This window comes from Mobula birostris, chromosome 11, assembly GCF_030028105.1.
Source record: "Mobula birostris isolate sMobBir1 chromosome 11, sMobBir1.hap1, whole genome shotgun sequence".
Taxonomy (NCBI): Eukaryota; Metazoa; Chordata; class Chondrichthyes; order Myliobatiformes; family Myliobatidae; genus Mobula; species Mobula birostris.
Window position 1 is genome coordinate 107,254,274 of NC_092380.1, and position 27,075 is coordinate 107,281,348.

The window sequence follows — 27,075 nt, forward strand, 5'->3', positions numbered from 1 at the left end:
CCTATTAACATTTTTCCCAGTTGTGCGTTAATCAAGAAAGCATCGGCAAAGACAAACTTGTCACTTAGTAGCCAACGTTAGAAAAAAGTACTTCAAACACACTTTGATTGCAATTACAATTCACGAGCATTGCATCGTACTATTTTTGGCTGGCCCTGGGATAAAACAGTTCCTGTCTTGTGGAGAGCAGGAGCATGGCCCAAAGATGTCAACAAGTTTTTGCAGTGTGATTCATCTGGTGAGAATCACCCTCTGCTGACAGGAGACGTTGGACATCTTGATGGTGGTTCTGCATCCTCACCGTGGGAGGGAGCCGCGCCTGAAGACTATCGCATGATCTTAGAGTTCAACAGCATGAGAACATGGGAGAAGGACATGCCATTCAGCCTTTTGAGCATCTGTGAACAGCCAATGTCTAATCAGCCAATCACATGGCAGCAACTCAGGGCGAAAAGCATGCGGACCTGGTCAAGAGATCCAGTTGTTGTTCAGACCAAATACCAGAAATGGGAAGAAATGTTTTCTAAGTGACTTCGGCTGTGGACTGATTGAAGGTGTTAGATGGGGTCGTTTGAGTATCTCAGAAACTGCTGACCTCCTGGGATTTTCACACACAACAGTCTCTAGAGTTTACAGAGAATGGTGCGAGAAACAAAAAACATCCAGAGAGCAGCGGTTTTGTGGGCGACAGCGCTTTGTTAATGAGAGAGGTCAGAGGAGAATGACTAGACTGGTTCAAGCTGACAGGAAGGTGCCAGTAACTGGGTGTGCAGGAGAGCATCTCAGAGTGTACAGCATATCAAACCCACAGCAGCAGAAGACCATGAACGTGCACTTGGTGTCCACCTTATTAGGTACAGGAGGTACCTACTAAAGTGACTACTGAGTACATTTCCGGTTTATTTTGGTTTACATGTGCTCGCCTGATTCTCTTCACCCTCAGGTCTTCTGTTTCCAAAAAAAAAAGATGTTCTTCAGCCTTGAATAAAGCCGAAAGGTAAGTCTCCACAGTTTGCTGGGTAGAGAATTACAAAGATTTATGACCCTCAGAGAAAAAAAATCCCAATGCAGATTGGGGGACCGCTTCATCGAGCACCTCCGCTCCATCCGCTACAATAGACAGGATCTCCCGGTTGCTATCCACTCCAACTCTGCTTCACATTCCCATTCGGATATAGAAACATAGAAAATAGGTGCAGGAGTAGGCCATTCAGCCCTTTGAGCCTGCACCGTCATTCAGTATGATCATGGCTGATCATCCAACTCCATACATGGCCTCCTCTACTGCCATGATGAGGCTAAATTCAGGCTGGAGGAGCAACACCTGATATACCGTCTAGGTAGTCTCCAGCCCCTTGGTATGAACATAGAATTCTCCAACTTCTGCTAATTCCCTCTCCCTCCCTTCCTCTATCCCTATCTCACTCTGCCCCCTCCCCCAGCTGCCTATCACCTCTCTTATGTTTCCGCCTCTTTCTACTACCCATTGTGTTTTCCCCTATTCCTTCTTCACCTTCCCTACCTATCTCCTCCCTGCTTCCCCTCCCCCACCACTTTGTCTTTCCCCTTACTGGTTTTTCACCTGGCACCTACCAGCCTTCTCCTTCCCATCCTCCCCCCACCTTCTTTATAGGGCCTCTGCCCCTTCCCCTTACAGTCCTGACGAAGGGTTCCAGCCCAAAACATCGACTCATCGTTTCCACGGATGCCGCCCAACCTGCTGAGTTCCTCCAGCGTGTTGTGAGTGTTGCTTTGATCCCAGCATCTGCAGATTATTTTCTGTTTAAAAAAAAATCCTCATCTCATTCTTAATTAGTCAACCACTTATCTCGATACTATACCTCTTAATTCTATCTGTCTTCATCAGTGGGAGCATGCTCTCAGTAACAACCCTGTCAACACAGAACACAGAACAGTACAGCACAGTTAGGCCCCTCAGTTGTCTCAACCTTTAAATCTATTCCAAAATCAATCTAACCGTTCCCTTCCACACAATCCTCCACTTTTCATTCATCCACGTGCCTCTTTCTTAAATGTTCCTCATGTATCTGCCTCTACAGTACGAGGTTTTGCACTTTGGTAGGGCCAACCAGGGTAGATCTTACACAGTGAACAGTAGGGCGCTGGGGAGTGTGTTAGAATAAAGGGATCTGGGATTACAGGTACATAATTCATTGACGGTGGCGTCACAGTTAGATAGGGTCGAAAAGAAAGCTTTTGGCACATTGACCTTCATAAATCAATGTACTGAGCTCAGAAGACGAGATGTTATGCTGAGGTTGCCGAAGACATTGGTGAGATCTAATTTGGAGTATTGTATGCAGTTTTCATCACCTACCTACGGGAAAGATGTAAATAAGGTTGAACGAGTGCAGAGAAAATTTGCAAGGATGTTGCCGGATCTGGAGGACCTGAGTAATAAGGAAAGATTGAATAGGTTAGGACTGTATTCTTTAGAGGAGGTTTTACAGGATATACAAAATTATGAGGAGTATAGGTAGGGAAATGGTTTTGGCATGTACCAGATGAGCCAAAGGACTGTTTCTCTATGACTCTACTGCCACCCATGGTAGCGCATTCCAAGCACACACCACTCTGTGAAAAACCTACCTGTCACTTTCTTCCAATCACCTTAAAATGATGTCCTCTTGTGTTATCCGTTGCTGCCTTGGGAAAAGGACTCTGGCTATTTAGTCTATTAATGCCACTTATCATCCAATACGTCTCTGTCAAGTCATCCCTCATCCTCCTTTGGTCCTTGCTCATAAACACATAAACTCCTTCATGTCTCATTCTTCTCAACTCTAGCAACTACAGACAAACCTGCTTAATATTCCATTATGAGACACCCCGAGATCTTTCAATTTAGATCCGTTGATCTGCAGTGCCGTTACAGTGGCAAATATCACTTCAATTCGATTCTGACTAGTCTGTAGTTATATACACCAGTGTGCAATGGAATTCTTTGCTCGCGTGAAGCTCACAGACTAAATGGTAAATTGGTAAGTTGGTTTGTTATTGTATTATTCAGATACAGTGGAAAACTTTGTTTTGCATGCCATCCATACAGACCAGTCGATCCCACCCGTCCAACAAGATAGTAGAAGGGAAAGGCAATAACAGAATGCAGAATAGAGTGTTACAGTTACCGAGAAGATACAGATAGACAATGAGGTGCAAGTCATGATGAATGTAAGGTCGTGTCCATTTTGATGTACAAGAGCTCTATCCAGTCATCATATAACTGTGGTATAGAAGTCATTCTTGAGCATAATGGTATGTACTTTCATGTTTTTGCACCTTCTGATGGTGGAGGGAGAAGAGAAGGTGCTTGGAGTGGGAGGCGTCTCTGATCATGCTGGCTGCTTCGCCAAGGCAGTGAGCAATATAGACAGAGTCCATGGGGAAGAGGCTGGTTTTCATGATATGCTGAGCTTAAATGATTATACATGGCAATGATAAATATGACAAGAGATACACTGATGGACAGGCACATCACAGTCTGTCCTGGTACAGCCACCCAGGGGAGAAGGCGCCAGAAGTGGTGTGGCCGAGGGGATGTCCGTGCTGGGTTGAGGGCTGGCGCCTCCCGTTGGTGCTGCCCTCCAGTGTTCGCTTGGGGTAAGACAAGATTAATAGCATTTGTCTGTGGCTGCACTGGTGGGTGATGAGGACAGCTGCACATCAGTTCTAGCAGAAGCCAGGCTCCGGGACAATATCCCACGCACCATCAATCCACAGGCCATTACACTCAGGGACTTGGCCTGTGTTTTTTGTGAATGTATGTTTTACGATTATTGTAATTTTATGTGCTAATGTGCTGTGTGTGACTGTTGGTACTGTGTTTTGGAGGAATGTGCTTTCGTTTGGCTGTATTCATATGTATGACTGTACGACAATTAAACTTGAACTTGGATGAAAAATAGTGGAATGGTGCCGAGAATAGTGGTCAAAAGGAAATGCTATAAGTGACAATGGAGGAATTGATAGAATTAAGGGATCGGGAATGTGGCAGCACCACCAGGAAGGGGATGTGAAAGCACAGCCCCTCTCCAGAGGCTTAAGTGGATGGTACTGTGGCATGGCAGTCAGCACAATTGCTTCATAACACCAGCGATCACTGATCAAGGGTTCAAATCCTGCCGCGGTCTGTAGGTTCTTTCCATAACTGCATGAGTTGGTATTTTAGTAATACTTGAGTAATCTTGTATACATATTGTTTCATTAAACATTCTGGTTCACTTAAATAATTCATTCTGGGTTATAGGTAAAAATACATTAATTGCATACAGCATCACGCTACCACGTGATGCGTGCGTGCCTCGCTTAAAGCAAAGAGCGAACTAGGCCCGTATTCCTGGACTCGCGTGCTTTATTAATTTAATGTTTCAAAGTTACAAAACAGAGAAAACAGAACGGTTTCCTTCGGGTGCTCTGGTTTCCCGCCACATTCCAAAGGCATACAGTTAGGTTTTCGAGAGTTGTGGGCATGCTCTGTGGGCTGCCTCCAGTAAATCCTTGGACTTTGTTGGTCTTTGGTGCAAAATAACGCATTTCACTGTAGCTTAGTTGTGCATGTGACAAATAAAGCTGATCTGTAAGTACTGAAGGGAAGTACTGAGAATGTGTTGCAACTTTGAGGATGCTATTCTTAGGAAATGTAAAACCAAGAACTAGACTCCCCTCACTGACCATAAAAATCCCACAGCATTGCTTCAAGGAACAGGCAGATGTTCTCCCTGCTGATCTGGAGATGTTTATCCCTCAGCTGACTTTAAGAAATAATCTGGTCATTATCACATGGTCTTAGTGGGAGACTGTGATGGACAAATGTGCACGTATTTTGGCTCCTCCATAGTGAGGGTTACGTGCACCAAGTTCCTGGGAGTTCACATCATGGATGACCTCACCTGGTCCCTCAATATCACTTCCCTGAAGACACAGCAGCGCCTTCACTTCCTAAGAAGATTTAGGCAAGCAAGGCTCCCACCACCCCATCTTAACTGTGTTTTACAGGAGCACCATTGAGAACATCCTGACAAGTTGCATCTCCATCTGGTAGGAGAGCAGCTGAGTGTCAGACCTGAAGCCCCTACAAAAGACTGTGAAAACAGCTGAGAGGATCATAGGGGTCTCCCTACCATCCATCGGGGACATCTATCAGGAGTGCTGCGTATGTATGGCCCTTAGTATTAATAGGGATCCCACCCATCATCCAGCATTCTCTTTGACTTTCTACCATCAAGCAGGAGACTACAAAGCACTGGCTAAAAGACTGGGGTTCAATTCCCACCGCTGTCTGTAAAATGTTTGTATGTTCTCTCTGTAGTTTTCCTTTGGGTGCTCCTGTTATCTCCCATACAAAGAATTATTCAGTATGGAGCCCACAAGACATAGGAGCAGAATTAGGCCATTTGGTCCATTGAGTCTGCTCTGCCATTCCATCACAGCTGATTTACTATCCCTCTCAACCCCATTCTCCTGCCTTCTCCTCATAACCTTTGACACCTTGACTAATTAAGAACCTATCAACCTCTGCTTTAAGTATACCCAATGACATGGCCTCCACAGCCAACTGTGGCAACGAATTCCACAGACTCACAACCCTCTGGTTAAAGAAATTCCTCCTCATCTCCATTTTAAATGGATGTCCCTCTGATCCTAGACTACCTGACTGTAGGAAACATCCTCTCCACATCCACTCTATAGAGGCCCTTCAACATTCGATAGGTTTCAAAGAGATCCTCTCTCATTCTTCTGAATTCCAGTGAGTACAGGCCCAGAGCCATCAAATGCTCCTTGTATGTTAACCCTTTAATTCCTGGAATCATTTTTGTGAACTTTCTTTGAACCTTCTCCAATACCAGCACATCCTTTCTTAAATAAAAACCCCAAAGCTGCTCACAACACTCCATATGTGGTCTGACCAATGTCTTATAAAGCCTCAGCATACATCCTTGCTCTTATATTCTAGTCCTCTAAAAATGAATGCTTACATTGTATTTTCCTTCCTAACCACTGGCTCAACCAACAGGTTAAGCTTTAAGACCATTAGACTATAAATTATAGGAGCAGAATTAAGCAAGTTTGCCCATCGAGTCTGCTCCGCCATTTCATCATGGCTGATCCAATTTTCCTTTCAGCCCCAATCTCCTGCCTTCTCCCTTCATGCCCTGACCAATCTGGAATCTATCAACCTTTGCCATAAATACACATAAAGACTTGCCCTCCATAGCTGCCCTTGGCAAAGAATTCCACAGATCTGCCACCCGATGGCTTAAGGAATTCCTGCTGTAGGGTCTCGGCCCGAAATGTTGACTGTACTCTTTTTCCATAGGTGCTGCCTGGCCTGCTGAGTTCCTCCAGCATTTTGTGTGTCCTCCACATCTCTGTTCTAAAATGACACCCCTCTATTCTGAGGGTGTGTTCTCTGGTCTTAGACTCTCCCACCATAGGAAACAACCTCTCCACATCTACTCTATCAAGGCCTTTCACCATTTGATAGGTTTCAATGAGGTTACCCCTTATTCTTCTGAATTCCAGTGAATTCGGGCACAGAGCCATCAGACACTCTTCATGTGACAAGCCATTCAATCCTGGAATCATTTTCCCGAATCTCCTTTGAACCCTCTCCAGTTTCAGCACATCCTTACAAAGATAAGGGGCCCAAACCTGCTCACAACACTCCAAGTGAAGCCTCATCAGTGCTTTATAAAGCCTCAACATTACATCCTTGCTTTTATATTCTAGTCCTCTTGAAAAGAATGCTAACATTGCATTTGCCTTCCTCACCACAGACTCAAACTGCAAACTAACCTTTAGAAACATGGAAACATAGAAACCTACAGCTTATTACAGGCCTTTCGGCCCACAATGTTGTGCCAACCATGAAACCTACTCTATGTAACCTACCTACCTTTAGGAATCCTGTCCAATGACTCACAAGTCCCTTTGTTTCTCAGTTTTTTGTATTTTCTCTCCATTTAGAAAATAGTCAACCCTTTCATTTCTTCTACCAAAGTGCGTGACCATACATTTCCTGACACTGTATTCCATCTGTCATTTCTTTGCTCATTCTGTCTTAGTCCTTTTGTAGCTTCTCTACTTCCTCAAAACTACCTGCCCCTCCACCTATCTTGTTACAGACATTGCAACAAAGCCATCAATTCCATCATCCAAATCATTGACATATAGCATAAAAAGAATCAGTCCCAACACAAACCCCTGTGGAACTCCACTAGTCACTGGTAGCCAGTTAGAAAAAGCTCCCTTTATTCCCACTCTTTACCTGCTGCCAATTTGCCACTGCTTTTATCTATGTTAGAATCTTTCTTGTAATACCATGGGCTCGTAGCTTGTTAAGCAGCCTCATGTGTGGCACCTTGTCAAAGGCCTTCTGAACATCAACTGATTCTCCTTTGTCTGTCCTGCTTGTTACTACTTCAACGAATTCCAACAGATTTGTCAGGAAGGATTTTCCCTTGAGGAAAATATGCTGACTATGACCTATTTTATCATGTGCCTCCAAGTACCCTGAGTCCTCATCCTTAATAATTGTCTACAACATCTTCCCAACCACTGGGGTCAGACTAATTGGCCTATAGTTTCCTTTTTCTGCCTCTCTCTCTTCTTGAAGAGTGGAGTGACATTTACAATTTTCCAGTCTTCCAGAACCATTCCAGAATCCAGTGATTTTTGAAGGATCATTATTAATGCATCCGTGATCTCTTCAGCCACCTCTTTCAGAACCCTGGGTTATACACCACCTGGTCCAGGTGACTTACCTACCTTCAGACCTTTCAGTTTCCCAAGAACCTTCCCTCTAGTTATGGTAACTTCACACACTTCATGACCCCCTGACACCTGAAACTTCCACCATACTGCTAGAGACTTCCACGGTGAAGACTGATTCAAAATACTTATTCAATTTGTCCGCCATTTCCTTGTTCCCCATTACTACCTCTCCAGCATCGTTTTCCAGTGGTCCAATATCCATTCTCACCTCTCTTTTACACTTTATGTATCTGAAGAAACTTTTGGTAACCTCTTTAATATTACTGACTAGTTTACTTTTGTATTCCATCTTTACTTTCTTAATGACTTTTTTAGATGCTTTCTGTTGGTATTTAAAAGCTTCCCAATCTTCTAACTTCCCACAAGTCTTTGCTTTATTATATGCCCTCTCTTTGGCTTTAATGTTGGCTTTGACTTCTCTTGTTAGCCATGGTTGTGTCATCTTTCCTTTAGAATACTTCTTCCTCTTTATGATGTATATATCCTGTGCCTTCTGAATTGCTTCCAGAAATTCCAGCCATTGCTAATCTGCTGTCATCCCTGCCAGTGTTCTTTTTCGATCAATACTGGCTAACTCCTCTCATGCCTTTGTAATTCCCTTTACTCCACTGTAATACAGACACATCAGACTTTAGCTTCTCCTGCTCAAATTTCAGGGTGAGTTCGATCATGTTATGATCACTTTCCCTGAAAGGTTCTTTTACCTTAAGCTCTCTAATCAATTCTAGTTCATTGCACAACACCCAATCCAGAATAGCCGATCCTCTAGTGGGCTCAACCATGAGCTGCTCCAAAAGCCATCTCGTAGGCAGTCTAGAAATTCCTCCTCCTGGAATCCAGCACCAACCTGATTTTCCCAATCTACCTGCATACTGAAATCCCCCATGACTATTGTAACATTGCCCTTTTGGCATGTGTTTTCTATCTCCCATTGTAATTTGTAGATTAAATCCTTACTACTGTTTGGGGGTCTGTATACAATTCCCATCAGGGTCTTTTTATCCTTAGCTCGATCCACAATGATTCAACACCTTCCAATCCCATGTCACCTCTTTCTAATGATTTGATTTCATTTCTTATCAACAGAGCAACGCCAGCCCCTCTGCCTTCCTGCCTGTCCTTTCGATACAATGTGTATCCTTGGACATTAAGCTCCCAGCTGTAATCTTTCAGTCATGATTCTGTGATGCCTACAACATCATACATGCCAATCTGCAACTGTACAGCAAGTTCATCTACCTTATTCCTTGTACTGCACCCAGTCCTGTATTCACCCTTTTCGATTTTGTCACACCATGCTCAATCTTTTGATTCCTAACTTTGTCTGAGGTCTTACCAACATCTGCTTCCACAACCTCTCCATTAACTGTTCTGGCTCTCTGGTTCCCATTCTCCCGCACTCTAGTTTAAAGCCCACCATTCAGCATTAACAAATCTTCTGACGAGGATATTTGTCCCCTCCTGTTCAGGCACAAACCTCCCCTTCTGTACAGGACCAACATTCCCCAGAAGAGATCCCAATGATCCAAAAATTGTATATCCTCCCTCCAACACCAATTCCTTAGCCACATATTAAATTTTATAATCTTTCTATTTCCAGCATCACTAACATGTGGTACAGGTAGCAATCCTGAGAACACAACCCTGGAGGTACTGCCTTTTAACTCAGCACCTAACTCCCTGAACCCCTTATGCAGAACCTTGTCACTTGTCCTAAAATGGCATTGGCACCTGCATGGACCATGACTTCTAGCTGTTTACCCTCCCACTTAAGAATGCTGAGGACTCGATCTGAGATATCCCAGACTCTGGCACGTGGGAAGCAACATACCACCCAAGAATCTTGTTTTCACCCACAGAAACTCCTGTCCATTTCCCTAACAAATCCCCTGTCACCACTGGGTGCCTCTTCCCCCCCTTCCCATCTGAGTCACAGAGGCAGACTTAGTTCCAGAGACCTGACCACTGTTAGCTCATCTCCCCCACTCCACCCCCGCCTCCGACAGTATCCAAAATGATATACTATGGTCAAAATAATCACTATGGAAAAGGACCTTGGTGATGGTAGTGATGACTTGCAGCAGACTGAAAAGCTTGAGCATGTAGATATTAAGAAAGAGGATATGCTGGAGCTTTTGGAAAGCATCGAGTTGGATAAGTTGCCGGGACCGGATGAGGTGTACCCCAGGCTACTGTGGGAAGCGAGGGAGGAGATTGCTGAGCCTCTGGCGATGATCTTTGCATCATCAATGGGGACGGGAGAGGTTCCGGAGGATTGGAGGGTTGCGGATGTTGTTCCCATGTTCAAGAAAGGGAGTAGAGATAGCCCAGGAAATTATAGACCAGTGAGTCTTACTTCAGTGGTTGATAAGTTGTTGGAGAAGATCCTGAGAGGCAGGATTTATGAACATTTGGAGAGGTATAATATGATTAGGAATAGTCAGCACGGCTTTGTCAAGGGCAGGTCGTGCCTTATGACCCTGATTGAATTTTTTGGGGATGTGACTAAACACATTGATGAAGGTAGAGCAGTAGATGTAGTGTATATGGATTTCAGCAAAGCATCTGAAAAGGTACCCCATGCAAGGCTTATTGAGAAAGTAAGGAGGCATGGGATCCAAGGGGACATTGCTTTGTGGATCCAGAACTGGCTTGCCCACAGAAGGCAAAGAGTGGTTGTAGACGTGTCATATTCTGCATGAAGGTCAGTGACCAGTGGTGTGCCTCTGGGATCTGTTCTGGGACCCCTACTCTTCGTGATTTTTATAAATGACCTGGATGAGGAAATGGAGGGGTGGGTCAGTAAATTTGCTGATAACACAAAGGTTGGGGGTGTTGTGGATAGTGTGGAGGGCTGTCAGAGGTTACAGTGGGACATTGATAGGATACAAAACTTGGCTGAGAAGTGGCAGATGGAGTTCAACCCAGATAAGTGTGAAGTGGTTCATTTTGGTAGGTCAAATATGATGGCAGAATATAGTATTAATGGTAAGACTCTTGGCAGTGTGGAGGATCAGAGGGATCTTGGGGTCCGAGTCCATAGGACGCTTAAAGCAGCTGCGCAGGTTGACTCTGTGGTTAAGAAGGCATACAGTGTATTGGCTTTCATTAATTGTGGAATTGAATTTAGGAGCCGAGAGGTAATGTTGCAGCTATATAGGACTCTGGTCAGACCCCACTTGGAGTACTGTGCTCAGTTCTGGTCGCCTCACTACAGGAAGGATGTGGAAGCCATAGAAAGGGTGCAGAGGAGATTTACAAGGATGTTGCCTGGATTGGGGAGCATGCCTTATGAGAATAGGTTGAGTGAACTCGGCCTTTTCTCCTTGGAGCAAGGGGGGGATGAGAGGTGACCTGATAGAGGTGTATAAGATGATGAGAGGTCGTGTGCCTTTTTCCCAGGGCTGAAATGGTTGCCACAAGATGACACAGGTTTAAGGTGCTGGGGAGTAGGTACAGAGGAGATGTCAGGGGTAGGTTTTTTACTCAGAGAGTGGTGAGTGTGTGGAATGAGCTGCTGGAAACGGTGGTGGAAGCAGATACGATAGGGTCTTTTAGGAGATTTTTGGATAGGTACATGGAGCTTAGAAAAATAGAGGGCTATAGGTAAGCCTAGTAATTTCTAAGGTAGGGTATGTTTGGCACAACTTTGTGGGCCGAAGAGCCTGTATTGTGCTGTAGGTTTTCTATGTTTCTATGTTTCTATACCTGTTGTTGAGGGGGATGGTCATGGCGTACTCTTCACTGGCTCCTTAACCCCTTTCCCCTTCTTGACTGTTACTTTAGGGAATCCTTCACTAGGACTCCCAAGTGCTCTTGCACCTCTGATTTTTGAATTTTCCCCCCATTTATTCTACACTTTTTGCCACAGTGCATGACCATACTCTTCCCGACACTCCATCCCGTCTGCCACTTCTTAGCCCATTCTTCCAATCTGCCTAAGTCCTTCTGCAGACTCCCTCCTTCATTAACACGACCTGCCCCTTCACCTGTCTTCGTATCACCCACAAAGCCATCAATTCTGTCATCTAGGTTAGTCACATACAACGAGAAAAGAAGTGGTCCCAATACCGACTGCTGCGTAACACCTCTGGTCACTGGCAGCCAACCAGAAAAGCCCCCCTTTATTCCCAATCTTTGCCTCCTGCCAGTCAGCCAATTTTCAATCTTTCTGATAATACCATGGGCTCTTATCTTTTTAAGCAGGCTCATCTGTAGCACCTTGTTGGGATTGATTGTTTTTTACATTATCTATCAATGATTGGGATGATGGAATTGATGGCTTTGTTGTGAAATTTGCAGATGATATGAAGAAAGGTGGAAGGGCAGGCAGTTTTGAGGAAGTAGAGAGGCTACAGAAGGGCTTATAGACAGATTAGGAGAGTGGGCAAAGAAATGGCACATCAAATGCAGTGTTGGGAAGTGTATGCAATGCACTTCGGTCGAAGAAATCAAAAGCTTGACTATTTTCTAACTGGAGAGAAAATACAAAGAACTGAGGCACAAAGGGACTTGGGAGTCCTTGTGCAGGATTCCCTAAAGGTTAATTTGCAGTTTGTGTCTGTGGTGTGGAAGACAAATGCAACTTAGCATTCATTTCAAGAGGACTAGAATATAAAGCAAGGATGTAATGTTGAGACTTCATAAGGCACTGGTGAGGCTCACTTGGAGTAATATGAGTGGTTTTTGGTCCCTTATCTTAGAAAGGATGTATTGAAACTGGAGAGGGTTCAAAGGAGGTTCATGAAAATGATTCCAGGACTGAATGGCTTGTCACATAAAGAGTGTTTGATGGCTCTGGGCCTGTATTCACTTGAATTCAGAAGAATGAGGGGTGACGTCATTAAGATTTATCGAATGGTGAAAGGCCTTGATAAAGTGGATGTAGGGGGGACGTTTCCTATGGTGGGAGAGTCTAAGACCAGAGGACACAGCCTCAGAATAGAGGGGTATCCTTTTAGAATGGAGGTGAGGAGGAACTTCTTTAACCAAAGAGTGATGAATCTGTGGAATTCATTGCCACAGGCATCTATGGAGGCAAGTCTTCATGTTTGCTTACGGCAGACGTTGATAAATTCTTGATTGGTCAGGGCATGAAAGGTATATGGGGAGAAGGCAGGAGATTGGGGCAGAGAGGAAAATTGGATCAGCCATGATGAAATGGTGGAGCAGACTCGATGGGCCAAATGGCTTAATTCTGCTGGTCTGTCTTAAAGTTTTATAATCTTACCTCATGCATAATAATGGACTTCAACATCTTCTCTACCACTGAAGTCAGGCTAACTGGCCTATGATTTCCTTTCTTCTGTCTCCCTCCTTGAAGAGAGGAGTGACATTTGCTGTTTTCCAGTCCTCTGGAACCATTCCAAGATCAAGTCATACCTGAAAGATCATTACTAATGCCTCTACAATCACCTCAGAATTTCATTTCATTTTTACCAATGGAGTAATGCCATAAAGAGGAATATATCAGGAATCTTTAACATATATTAATATTTAATACATTCGGGTGGGGGGGCTCGTCAGCCTTGGACGGCAGCCCGCCTAGGTGATGGAAAACTTTGATTTTAAACCTCCGCTGCCTTGCAGCCATACCCACCCATGGGAAAGGCTTCAGGAGTAAACCCCGAGGAAGAAATTCGGAACAGGGGTCTCTAAGGCAGTTTGATGTTGTTTACAACTTCACTCTGGCGGTCTCTACGACGACACTGGTGTCAAGCTGTATCAGCACTTGCCCTTCCCTTGGACTATGTCAGTGACGTGGAGAAGGGGAGCCTGCTGCACGGGCAACAGTCAGTTCTTCAAATCTTCCCGCCCACCCAGGCTCGCGCCCTGGAGAGGACACAGTCCACCAGAGGCGCAAACCCATAATCCCCTGGGATCGGTGGCTGCCTACTAATATATAACACAACACTCTGCTGTCTGTATCCTTGCCTGCACTGTAAGTTTGGCCAGTTATTCCTGTGCAAGCTCTCCTGCATTGACAATGCCTTGTTTTTCAAATCTCCCCCTTTATTTCATCTCCCTCCCAGGTCTCACCCCTCTCCATCTTTGAATCTTTCTCCTGATCCACATCTCTCCTGGATGCCTGCACTCCAGTACTGGCCTTGTAGGCATCCCTGCATGTAACTGCTCCATGATCACCCACTGTGCCTTCTGCTGGATAGCCCCAACTTCCAAGTTCCAGCTCCTTCTTCCTCAACCCTAAATCTTTGACTCTGCTTTTGATGTTCGGTGCAGTCTTTCGTTACATTGCTTCAGTGCAGAATTTGTTGGGTCACTATCCCATGGAGTAATCATTCCTCCAATCAGGGAGACAATTGCATCCCAAGTTGTTGCTTGTGGAATCACTTGGTGCCACAGACTTGTTTAAGTCATTCTGTGTAGAAATTGTGCATTTGCTCCTCCAGTATAGCTATCCCATTGCTACTGTTTGATCTGTTTGGGAACAATGTCAGGAGACAGAACGAGGTTACCATTTTCTAAATCAGTGATCCAAATTACCTTGAACTGCTGCTTGAATCAGTATAAGCACAAGAAATTCTGTAGGATGCTGGAAATCCAGAGCAACACACACAAAATGCTGGAAGAACTCAGCAGGACAGGCAGCATCTATGGAGAGGAATATGCAATCAACGTTTGGTTCAGCACCCTTCATCAGAACTGGAGAGGAAGGGAGAAGAAGCCAGAATAGGAAGGTGGGGGAGGGGAAGGAGTACTTCTACCCCTCAAGGGGAAGAATTCAACTTTATCTTACAAAAGGTCTGTTCAAAAGGCTTATGACAATGAGGTAGAAATTATCCTTGAGTCTGGCCACACGCATTTTTAAAGCTTTTATATCTTCTGCCCAATGGAAGGAGAAGAAGTGAGCGAGTCTAGGGTGGGAGGCGTCTTCAGTTATGCTGGCTGCTTTCTTGAGACGGTGGGTAGTGCGGACAGAGTCCATAGAGGCGAGGCTGCTTTCCACCATGAGCTAATGATGGGATTAGTGCTTGAAAAGGAAAAATACAAATCCATCTTTCGGGAAACAGTAGAGAACACAGAACGGTGTAGTATAGTAAATGCCCTTCATCCTCGGTGTTGTGCCGACCTTTTAACCTCCTCTAGCATCAGTCTAACCCTTCCCTCTCACATTCCCCTCTCTTTTTCTATCTTCCATGTGCCGATCTTAGAGTTTCTTTTATGTCCCTAACATATCTGCCAGTAGATAGCTCTTCCAAGAGGTCAGTGCACAAGAACATACGTGTAAGAATACAGGTCGATTTTCACTAATCCAGCACCATTGGGACCTGAGGAGTGCCAGATTAGTGAAAATGCTGAATTACAGAAGGCTCACATTAAGCATAATCAGAGCCAGATTCTCGAAGGAACTGGATTACAGGTAGTCGGATTAGTGAAGGTCGACCTGTACAAAAAAACAGGAGCACGATGGTGGCCCCTTAGAACTGCTCTGTGGTGAATATGGATCACATCTGATCTATCCCAGACCAGAACTTCTCTTCTGAGCTAGTTCCCCATATCCCAATCCGTCCAAAAATCATCCATCTCTTCTTTAAACACCTGCAATGTTCGAGCCACCAAAGCCCTCTGGAGCTTGGAACTAGAAAGACTCGCCACCCTCTCCGCAAGAAGGGATTCTTACACACCTCAGTTTTAAATGACTCTCCCTTTATCTTGCAACTATTTCTCTGTGTTCACATCTTTTCCAAGGGGGAAACCTTCTCAATATCAACCCTGTCATGGCCAATTAGGATCATGTACACTCAGTAGTCACTTTATTAGGTACCCTGCTCGTTAATGTAAATACCTAATCAGCCAATCATGTGGCAGCAACTCAATGCATAGAAGCATGTTGACATGGTCAAGAGGTTCAGTTGTTGTTCAGACCAAACATCAGAGTGGGGAAGAAATGTGATCTAAGTGACTTCAACCATCGAATGATTGTTGGTGCCAGACGGAGTGGTTTGAGTATCTCAGAAACTGCTGATCTCCTGGGATTTTATTGCACAACAGCCTCTAGAGTTTACAGGGAATGGTGTGAAAAACAAAAAAAAAAATCCAGGGAATGGCATTTCTGTGGGAAAAAGTGTTTTGTTAATGAGAGAGGTCAGAGGAGAATGGCCAGACTGGTTCAAGCTGACAGGAAGGTGACAATATCTTAAATAACCATGCGTTACAACACTGGTGTGCAGAAGAGCATCTCTGAATGCACAACACGTCAAACCTTGAAGTCGACGGGCTTCAAATGCAGAAGAACACAAACATATACACAGAGGCCACTTTATTAGGTATGGGATGATCCTAATAAGTTGGCCACTGAGTGTGTCTTTCAATTAGATCACCCCCAATCTTGCAAAACCCAAAGAAAACAGATCCAACTTCTTTACCATCTGCACTGATGGCTGAAGTCTTTTCCTGGGCCGTCCATTCTTATGATTCAGTGATTCGATGCTGTATCGTTCTCTGATTCTGTTTATAAGTCTACTGAGTAAATCTTCATGCTGATTTTATACATTCATGCAGTCAAAAAGAGTGAGCAGTAAACTTGTGTCATGGTCAGGTTACTGTTTTCAAGGAAAGAAAATTAGCCCAGACAGATTATATTACATGCATAAATAGACGGCTGAATCTCTTTGGCAGCCCATCACTTAAGTCATATTTAAAGATCCCCAGGGATTAGAATCAATAGCTGAATATAACTCATGTTCAATTTTTAAGGGTTAAAGTGAAGTTTGGAGTGATTTTGACAGCAGTGGATTTAGAGGGTGATGTGAGCTACCTGCCCTGTGAACGGTTCTGCTGAAAGGGGAGGCCGCGCGGCGATTACAAACTGCTGGCTCGGGAATAGCTGGTTTTTATGTGTCAGCTTCCTGCCTCCTCACTGTGAAATAAAATGCTCTTTTCCTCGTTTCTTTTAAATTTTCTCCTCTAATTGGCCATGCAAATACTTCCCTTAAAAATGTCAAAGTTCAAAGTAAATTTGTCATCAAAGTATGTATATGTTCAAAATTCAAAATAAGTTTATTATCCAAGGACATATACTGTATGTCATCATATATATTTATTATCAAAGTATGTACTATATATTTTCAAAGTAAATTTATTATCAATGTACATATTCATCACCATATGCTATCCTGAAATTCATTTTCTTGCAGCCATTCATAGTAGAATAAAGAAATACAACAGAATCAATGAAAAACTACACACAAAGACAGACAAGTAATGTGAAAAGTAGACAAAATGCGCAGAAAACAAACAATAGCAATAAGAAATCAATAGTAAATAAATAAAGTAGTATATCTTACCATAAAGTAGTATATATCACCACGTACTACTCTGAGATCCATTTTCTTCTTGGTATTTACAGCAAAATAAAGGAATAGAGTAGAGTTTATGAAAAAGTACACGTAACAAAGGCTGATAAACATCCAATGTGCACAACAGGACAAATTGTGCTAATAATAAATAAAAAAATAAGTAAATAAATAAAGAACATGAGTTGTAGAGTCCCTGAAAGTGAATCTACAGATTGTGGAGTCAGTTTAGCGTTAGAACATCAATGTAGAACTGTACAGTGCAGGAACACAATGTTGTGCCAATCCAATTAAAATAGTAATTAAAATAGCTAATTAATCTCTTTTGCCTGCACAATGCCCATATCCTTCCATTTTTTTCTCACATTCATGAGCCAATGTAAACGCCCCTTAAACTTCCCTAATATTTCAGCCTTTCCACGACCCCAGACAGTGCATTCCAGGCACCCATGACTCCTTGTGTGAAAACTTGCCTCTCACATCTCCTGTGAAATTACCCCCTCTCACCTCCATTGCATGCCCTCTGGTATTAGACCTATCACCTCTTGGAAAAGGATATTGTATGTCTACTCTATCTTATAAACCTCTATCGGATCTCCTTCAGCCTCCACCGCTCCAGAAAAAAGAACACCTAAGTTTGTTCAACTTCTTGTTATAGCACATGTTCTCTAATCCAGTTAACATCCTGGTAAACCTCTTGTGAAACCTCTCCAAAGCCTCGACATCTTTTCTAAAATGAGCAACAAGCTGCAGCATAACTTCCTGACTTTTGATCTCAGTGCCTCGACTAATAGAGCAAACACTCCATAAGACTTCTTAACCAGCCTATCAACTTTCAGGGAGCTAAGAACTTGGACCTCAAGATACCTCTGCTCATCAATACTGCTAAGGATCTTGCTTGTAACAGTGTATAGTCTCTTTACATTTGACCTACTAAGGTGAAACACTTCACATTTGGCCAGGTTAATCTCCATCTGCCATTTCTCTGCATCTGATCTATATCCTGCTGTATTCTTTGCCGGTCTTTTATGCTATCCACAACACCACCGATCCTCGTATCATCTGTGAACTTAACATCCATCTATATTTTCATCCAAGTCATTTATATACATCACAAACAACATGATACTGATACATCACATGCATCAGTATCGCAATGGAATTACAGAGGCATGAGGGTGGAGCTTGCCCAGGTGGATTGGAGAAGGATACTGGCAGGGATGATGGCAAAGCAGAGGTGGCTGAAGTCTCTGAGAATAGTTCACAAGATGCAGGATAGATATATCACACAGAGGAAGAAATTCTCAAATGACAGGGGTAGGCAACCGTGGCTGACAAAGGAAGTTAAGGACCGCCTAAAAGTCAAGGGAAGGGCACATAAGCTAGCAAAAGTGAGTGAGAAGTTGGATGATTGGAAAGTTTTTAAAATCCAACAAAAGGCAGTTAAAAAAGCTATAAGAAGGGAAAAGATGAAATATGGGGGCAGACTAGACAATAATATAAAACAGGATACTGGAAGTTTTTTCAGTTATATTGAAAGTAAAAGGGAGGTGAGAGCTGATATTGGACCACTGGAAAATGGTGCTGGTGAGGTAGTAATGGGGGACAAAGAAATGGCGAATGAACGTAATGGGTACTTTGCATCAGTCTTCACTGTGGAAGACACTAGCAGTGTGCCAGAAGTCGGTGAGTGTTAGGGCATAGGAGTAAGTGCCATTGTTATTGCAAAGGAAAAGATGCTAGGCAAACTGAAAGGTCTTAAGGTGGATAAGTCACCTGGACCAGATGGACTACATCCCAGAGTCCTGAAAGAGGTTGCAGAAGAGATTACAAAAGCATTGGTCATGATCTTTCAAGAATCACTTCATTCTGGCATAGTCCCAGAGGACTGTAAGATTGCAAATGTCACTCCACTCTTTAAGGAGGGAAAAAGGCAAAAGAAAGGGAATTATAGGCCAGTTAGCCTAACCTCAGTGGTTGGGAAAGTGTTGGAGTCTATTACTAAGGACGAGGCTTCGGGGTACTTGGAGACTGATGATAAAATAAGTCAAAGTCAGCATGGTTTCTGTAAAGGGAGATCTTGCCTGACAAATCTGTTAGAGTCCTTCGAGGAAGTAACAGGCAGGGTGGACAAAGGAGAGGCAATGGATGTCGTTTAATTAGATTTTCAGAAGGCATTTGATAAGGTGCCACACATGAGGCTGCTTAACAAGATAAAATCCCATGGCATTACAAGAAAGATACTGGCATAGATAGAGGAATGGCTGACAGGCAGGAGGCAGTGAATGGGAATAAAGAGGCGCCTTTCTGGTTGGCTGCCGGTGTCTGGTGGTGTTCCTCAGGGGTCAGTATTAACATCGCTACTTTTCACATTGTTTGTCAATGATTTTGATAATGGAATTACCAAAGGTTACGGGGAGAAGGCCGGGAACTGGGGTTGAGGAGGAGGGAAAAAAGGATCAGCCATGATTGAATGATGGAGCAGACTCAATGGGCCAAAAAGCCTAATTCTGCTCCTATGTCTTATGGTCTTATGGAATTGATAGTTTTGTGGCAAAGAATTTTGCAGATGATATGAAGATGGATGGAGGGGAAGGTAGTGCTGAGGAAGAGATGCGATTGTAGCAGGAATTAGACAAATTGGAAGAATGGGCGAAAGAGCGGCAGATGGAATACAATGTTGGGAAACGTATGATGATGCATTTTGGTAAAAGGAACAATAATATGGACTATTATCTAAATGGGGAGAAGGTTCAAACATCAGAGGTGCAGAGGGAGTCCTCATGCAAGACTCCCAGAAAGTTAATTTACAGGTGAGACTGTGGTAAAGAAGGCAACTGCAATGTTGGCACTTATGTCAAGGGCAATAGAATATAAAAGCAAAGAGGTAATGCTGAGACTTTATAAGACATGAGTCAGTCTGCACTTGGAGTATTGTCAATAATTTTAGGCCCCATATCTCAGAAAAGATGTGTTGTCATTGGAGAGAGTCCAGAGGAGGTTCATTCAAAGGTTCAAAGGTCGAATTTAATCTCAGAGAAATGTATACAATATACATTGTGAAATGCTTTTTCTTCGCAAAACATCCATGAAAACAGTGAAGTGCCCCAAAGAATGAACAACAGCTAAATGTGAGAACCCCAAAGTCCCCCCAGCTCCCCGCTCCTGCGTGTAAGCGGCCACAAAGCAATGATACCCCCTTCCCCACCCCCCTCCCTGACCCCGCCCCCCCGCAAAAGAAGCGCACCCGCTACCAAGCACAAGCGTGAGCTAGGCGGTAATAAAGACACAGACCTTGCAGTTACCCCAAAGACTGTCGCATTTCATACAGCATTCGACAAACCACAGGTTCCGTCTCTCCCTAATAAGGGAGAGGGAAGTGTCACCCATTTTCACAGTGAGCGGGAGACGTAAAAACAACCCGCTGGTTTATGATGTTTAGAAGTCCGTTTTGTCGCTTTTAACAAGCTCTGTGCCCGAAGATTGCAAAGATCTCAGGTCTTCGGGCCCAGAGCGAAAGATTTTCTGGCCTCCCCGACGAAGCGCGAGTATCCTGCCGTGACACTGACCCTCGATCTGCCTGTCTCCAGAGCCATGAGATCTTAGGCTTTCAAACATGAGGCCAACTCTCAGGCCGGACCCTCGGTGTGCCAAACAACGGCTGGTTCTGAAACCCTGAGGGTCCCACTCCCGCAAAGAACCGAAGTCTGCGTGTAACTCCAGGTCAGGGTCTTCAAAAGAACCTTGAAAGAAAAAAATAAAGATATTAAAGATGGAAGTAGAGCTGTTTCCGAAGATGCAAGCAAAGGAGTTGCCGTTTAGCGCCATCTTAACTCCGCCTCCATGATGATGATTCCAGGAATGAAGGTGTTAACATAAGAGAAGGGTTTGGCAGCCTTGGGTCTGTACTCACTGGAATTTAGAAGAATGCAGGAGGATCTCATTGAAACCTACCGAATGTTGAAAGGACTAGATAGGGTGGATCTAGCGAGGATGTTTCCTCTGGTCGGGGTATCCAGAGCTGGAGGGCCAGCCTCAACGTTGTGGGGTGACCTTTTGGAATGGAAGTAAGGAGGAATATTTATAGCCAGAGAGTGGTGAATCTGTGGAATGCTCTGCCACAGACTGTGGTGGACACCAAATCCATGGGTATATTTAAGGCAGAAGTTGACAGTTTCCTGACTGGTCAGGGCATCAAAGGATATGGCGAGGAGGCAGGTGTATGGGGTTGAGTAGGATTCAGGATCAGCTGTGATAGAATGGTGGAGCAGACTTGATGGACTGAATGACCTAATTCTGCTACTCTGTCTTATGGTCTAAACAGCAGAGGTTCCAGTACAGATCCCTGCAGAACACCAACAATCACAGACTTCCAGCTAGAATAAGTCCCTTCAACCACCTCCCTGTCCTTTATGAGCAAGCCAGTTTTTAATCCAAACGGCCAATTCACCATGCATCTTAATCTTCTTGATGAGCTTCCCATGAGGATCCGTATCAAATGCCTGACTAAAATCCATGTAGACAACATCGGCAGCTGTACCTTCATCAACCACCCTCGTCACTCGTGAGGGAACTCAATCAAGTTAGTAAGACACAACTTGCCACACACAAAGCCATACTGGCTTGCCCTAATTAGGCCATGGCTTTCTAAATACATAGAAATCCTACACCTAAGAATTCTCTCCAGTAAATTCCCTACCTCTGACATGAAGCTCCCCGGTCTATAGTTTCAAGGATTATTGGAACAACATCGGCCATTCGCCAGTCCTCTGGGACCTTGCCTGTGGCTAGAGAGGAAACAAATATATTAGTGAAGGCCCCAGAAATCTCTTCTCGTGTCTCTCTCAATAACCTGGGGCATATTCCATCTGGCCCTGAGGATTATCCACTTTAATGCTCATTAAGAGACACAACACTATCTCCTCCTTTATATGCCCTAGCATAATAATATTCTTGGCACTGATCTCCCTATCCACCATGGTAAATACTGATGTAAAATACACATTAAGGACCTCACCCCCGTCCTCCATATCCAAAAAAATGTACCCCACCTTTATCCTTGAGTTGTCCCACCTCTCCCTGGTTATCCTCCTGCTCTTGATGAAATGTATACAATGCCTTTGTATTCTCTTTAATCCTACTTGCCAAGGACTTGTCATGGCCTCTCCTGGCTTTTCTAATTCCCTTCCTGAGTTCTCTTCTGGCTTCTTTATAATCCTCAAGGATTCTATTTGACTCTATCTTCCTAAGCGTTACATACTTTTCCTTTTACTTCTTGAATAAATTCATCACCTCTCTCCACATCCAAGTTTCTCTTATTTTGCCATCCTTGCCCTTCCTTCTGACGGGAACACACCTGTCCTGTACTCTGTGCAGTTGGTCTTTAAATACTGTCCGCATGTCAAATGTGGGCTTTCCCAAAAGCATCTTTTCCCAATTAACTCTCCCTTGTTCCTGCCTACTGCTTTCATAAATTGCCCTGCTTCAATTTAATACTCTCTTGCAAGGTCCATGCCTATAGCTATCTTAAAGCTCCAGGAGCTGTGGTCACTGTTCCCTGATCACTCAGCCACTGAAAGGTTGGTCACCTGGCCAGGCTCATTGCCCAACACCAGGTCTAGTACAGCCCCTCCTCTTGATGGACTATCTACATATCGATTTACAAAACCCTCCTGGATGCACTTAATAAATCCTACCACACCTAAACCTCCTGCTTTCAGAAGGTCACATTTTATATTAGGGAAGTTGAAGACCCCATGATAACAACCCTATTGCTTTTACACCTTTCCTGAACCTGCTCTTCAATATCTCGGCGGCTACTGGGGCATCTGTAGTGCAATCCCATGAGAGTGATTGTATCCTTATTTTTATGTTCTACCCATATAGACTCAGTAGACATGCCCTCTAATATGTCCCCTCTAACTGCAGATGTGATATTGTCCCTGATTGGTAATGGAAATCTCCCCCCTCCCACCTCCTCTTTTACCCCCTCTCTATCTTTTCTAAAGCATTGAAACCCCGGGACATTAAGCACCCGTTCCTAACCCTCTCTCAACTAAGTCTCTATAATGGTCACAACATTATAAATCCATCTACCTATCTGTGCTCTGAGTTCATCACCTTTACCCATTATACTCCTTGCATTAAAATACACACACTTCAGCATAGGTTCGCAGAGTTGCTTTCCGCACAGTGTAACAGTCTCGTATTCCGCAGCTTTGGCTTCTGCTGTGACCCGCTGGATATAACATGACCATCCAACCTGAATTACAAATCGTTCCCAAATAAAGGATCCTCAGCCCACGTTGTCCATATCAAGATCGGACATAGAATTGTACAGCACAGGATTTGGGTCTTCAGCCCACACTGTTGTGCCAGATTAATGACATTCGTAATCAAATACCTTACAAACTATTTCATTCCGATTCCATTCCCGTTCTGATGTGTCGATCTATGGCTTCCTCTTGTGCTAAGATGAGGCCACCCTCAGGGTGGAGGAGCAACGCCTTATATTCCTTCTGGGTAGCTTCCAACCTGATGGCATGAACATCAATTTCTCTTTCCAGAAAACAATTTTTTCCCACCCCCCTTCCTTCTTCTTCTATTCCTCTCTCTGGCCTCTTACCTCTCCTCACCAGTCTATCACCTCCCCCTGGGTCCCCTCCTCCTTTGGTCCACTCTCCTCTTCTATTAGATTCTTTCTTCTCCAGCCCTTTACCTTTCCCACCCACCTGGCTTCACTTATCATCTTCTAGCGATCCTTCTTCCCCACCTCCCCCCACTCTTTTATTCTTCCCCTTCCTTTCCAGTCTTGATGAAGGGTCTCGGCTTTCGCTTTACTCATTTCCGTAGATGCTGCCTGGCCTGCTGAGTTCCTCTAGCATTTTCGGTGTGTTGATTTGGATTTCCAGCATCTGCAGATTTTCTTGTGTTTATAAACTAACTTCTGCCTATACAATGTCCGTATCCTTGCACTTCCTGCACATTCTTGTGCCTGTCCACGAGCCTCTAGAATGCCTCTGTCGTATTTGCTTCTGCCACTACCCCAGGCAGCACATTGAAGGCACCCGCTCTTCGCTGTTTAAAACAAAATTGCCCCACTTATCTCCTATGAACTTATCCCCTCTCACCTTAAGTGCATGGTTGCCCAATTCAGCTCCTATGTCTTATGGTTTTACAGAACTTTGGTTAGGCCAGATTTTGGAATAACGTTTGCAGTTCTGGTTGCTCCATTACAGGAAGGATGTGGAGAGGGTGCAGAAGAACTCAGAATTTGCCTGGATTAGTGAGTATTAGGTATAAGGAGAGGTTGGCAAGCTTGGATAGTTACCTCTGAGCAACAGAAACAAAATGATGGAGGAATTCAGCAACATCCACAGAGGGAAACAGACAGGTGATACTCCGGGCCGAGACCCTCCACTATTTAAAATGGCATCATGGTTTGCACAGGTAGTGAGCCACTGGCCCTGTTCCCGTGCTGGACCTGTTCTCTGTTCCATAGGACCAAGGGAAACTTCGAGGATTTTAGTAAAAGTTGGAGTGAATTCATTAATGTAAAATATTCCATGATGCCTTTTGTAGGAGAGGATGGAAGTTCTCCCTCGTGTCCTAGCTAGTGTTTGTCCTTCAAACAACTTCACTAAAACAGGTGGCCTGGTAGATGATAATTGTGCTGCTTTTGGGGCAATCCCTTTCTACAGCCCCTCAGCACCATTCACCCCTCCCCCATGAAGTTACACTTACTCCCCACACCTCGTACCTACTCTTGACAGTCACTGCTTTACCCTGTTTTCATATACCCTGTTGCTACCTAGAAGAGTTCCTTTAGCCAAGAATCGCTTCGTCATTTCCTGTCAGACTCACCTCATGTTCAGATACTTCTGCACCTAGCGTCACTTTATGAACATACAGTCAGTCTATGTGTGTGTGTGTATATATATTTATATATATATATATCTTCTATGGCTGTCCATCGATTTTCGATGATGACTGAGGCCTGGGCAAGGTTGTATGGAAGACCGGCAGTTGCCCATGCTGCAAGTCTCCCCTCTCCATGCCACCGATGTTGTCCAAGGGAAGGGCATTAGGACCCATACAGCTTGGCACCGGTGTCGTCGCAGAGCAATGTGTGGTTAAGTGCCTTGCTCAAAGACATAGCACGCTGCCTCAGCTGAGGCCCGAACTAGCGACCTTCAGATCATTAGACCGACGCCTTAACTACTTGGCCATGTGCTACACTATATATATAAGATAATCGTATGCATAGTTACTGTACATTGTGTGTTATAGATTTGATTTGATTTTTATATATATTGTGGTTTTTATGCTGCATCAGATCCAGAGTAACAATCATTTTGTTTTCCTTTACACTCATACTGAAGAATGGCAATAAACAATCTTGAATCTTGATCCAAGGGTCAAAGGTCATGATAAAGGGCCTTGGCCTGAAACATCAACTCCGTATTCCTTTCCCGAGATCTGCCTGATCTGATGAATTCTTCCAGCAGTTTATGTGTTCAGCTTGAATCCTGAATCCTGAATCTTGAATCTTTTGGATCTTTGCAGCGGGTACTTTGGTGTAACATTTCTCTACAGTACAACAGTAACTGACCTGTGTTTACAAAAAATATCGTTCTCTCTGAAAGACTGAATCATCCTGAAATGGTGAAAAGAACCGCATAAATTTCTAATCTGACTTGCCTTACATTCTGTTGTTATAGGAATAATTGTCACCATGTTCTTAAAAGTGAGCTGTTGGCGGCAGAAGCATGACAATACTTGCGGGTTGCCCTCAGCACATCCTCGAACTGGGTTGGTCAATCACGCAAATGAAATTTCGCTGTATACGTGACAAATAAAGATCATCTTTAAAGTCTTTAGGATTTAGTAAATGGAGGGGGAAATGTGATCATAGTTTTGCCATCCTGTCCTGACTGACGAATCATTTGTTTTTCAGCCACACAGCGGGATACGAGACTGACAATCACAACGCTCCGATGTTGTATAGCTGTAGCACGCAGTACAGAATACACACGCACGGTGTCTTCCGAGGGCTTCAGGTGAGTAATACTGGCTTATGTTCCGCCATATGTTTCTCTGCTGTTTTCTGAGAAACCCAACCCAACCCTTTTGCACTTGACCCCTTGAGAAAGCCGACTGCAGGCAGTGTGAAAAGTAGACGGAACTACAAGACCACTTGTGTATGCAGATGGTTCTAATTTGAGATTTTCCCGGTGCCTAGGGAGCAGCAGAGAAGAGATCCTGTTTTGTATCAGCAGATTGAAAAAAAAATGTGGATTTGACACTCGTTCTATCATCGGCTTGCAAACCAGTCAACATGGCAGCTGTCTGAAGATTTACAACTATCACCCCAGTCTGCTGGAGATAGTTGAGAAATTGGCAGAATAGTTTCAATCAGTACTGATTTTATCTGCACTTGTTGTACTTCATTCTGAATATTAATCATTACATTATCTTCTCAGTGAAACCTTTCTCTCTGATATATCACAACCACTGATAGAGCAGGTTATTTATGACTTCCTCTCTGACAGGGAGACCATGATTCACACCCTGACTTTACAACACACTTCTATCTGTGCCATGGTTTTTGTCCATGGAAAATGAAAATGTGAACACTTTGACCCCGCTGACACTATAGAGTTGCTTTCTACACTCTTCTAAACAGATGGTGCTTCAGGCTCCAAGGATAGGGCGATGCATAATAAAGAGAAGAGAGGTTATAATCCATTGCATTTTTCGAGACACTACTCACCCAGCGAACCGCCTTTTCCATACACTCCCTTCTGGAAAGTGCTATAGGGCTATTAAGACAAAAACTTCACGCCATCTTAAAAGATTCTTCCTATAAGACCATTAGACATAGGAACAAAATTAGGCTTTTTGGCCCATTGTGTCTGTTCTGCCATTCCACCATGGCTAATTTATTATTCCTCTCAGCCCCATT

The 27,075-nt window shown here is 44.0% G+C and overlaps 1 protein-coding gene across 4 annotated transcripts in view; it reads left to right on the plus strand.

Moving 5' to 3' along the window:
- Positions 1 to 27,075, plus strand: part of wt1a (WT1 transcription factor a) — a 150,405-nt gene that overhangs the window by 70,963 nt on the left and 52,367 nt on the right. For all 4 annotated transcript variants that reach the window (XM_072272809.1, XM_072272810.1, XM_072272811.1 and 1 more), the window contains exon 4: positions 26,068 to 26,170. In XM_072272809.1, coding sequence (XP_072128910.1) covers positions 26,068 to 26,170 — 103 coding nt within the window. The remainder of the gene's footprint in view (positions 1 to 26,067; positions 26,171 to 27,075) is intronic.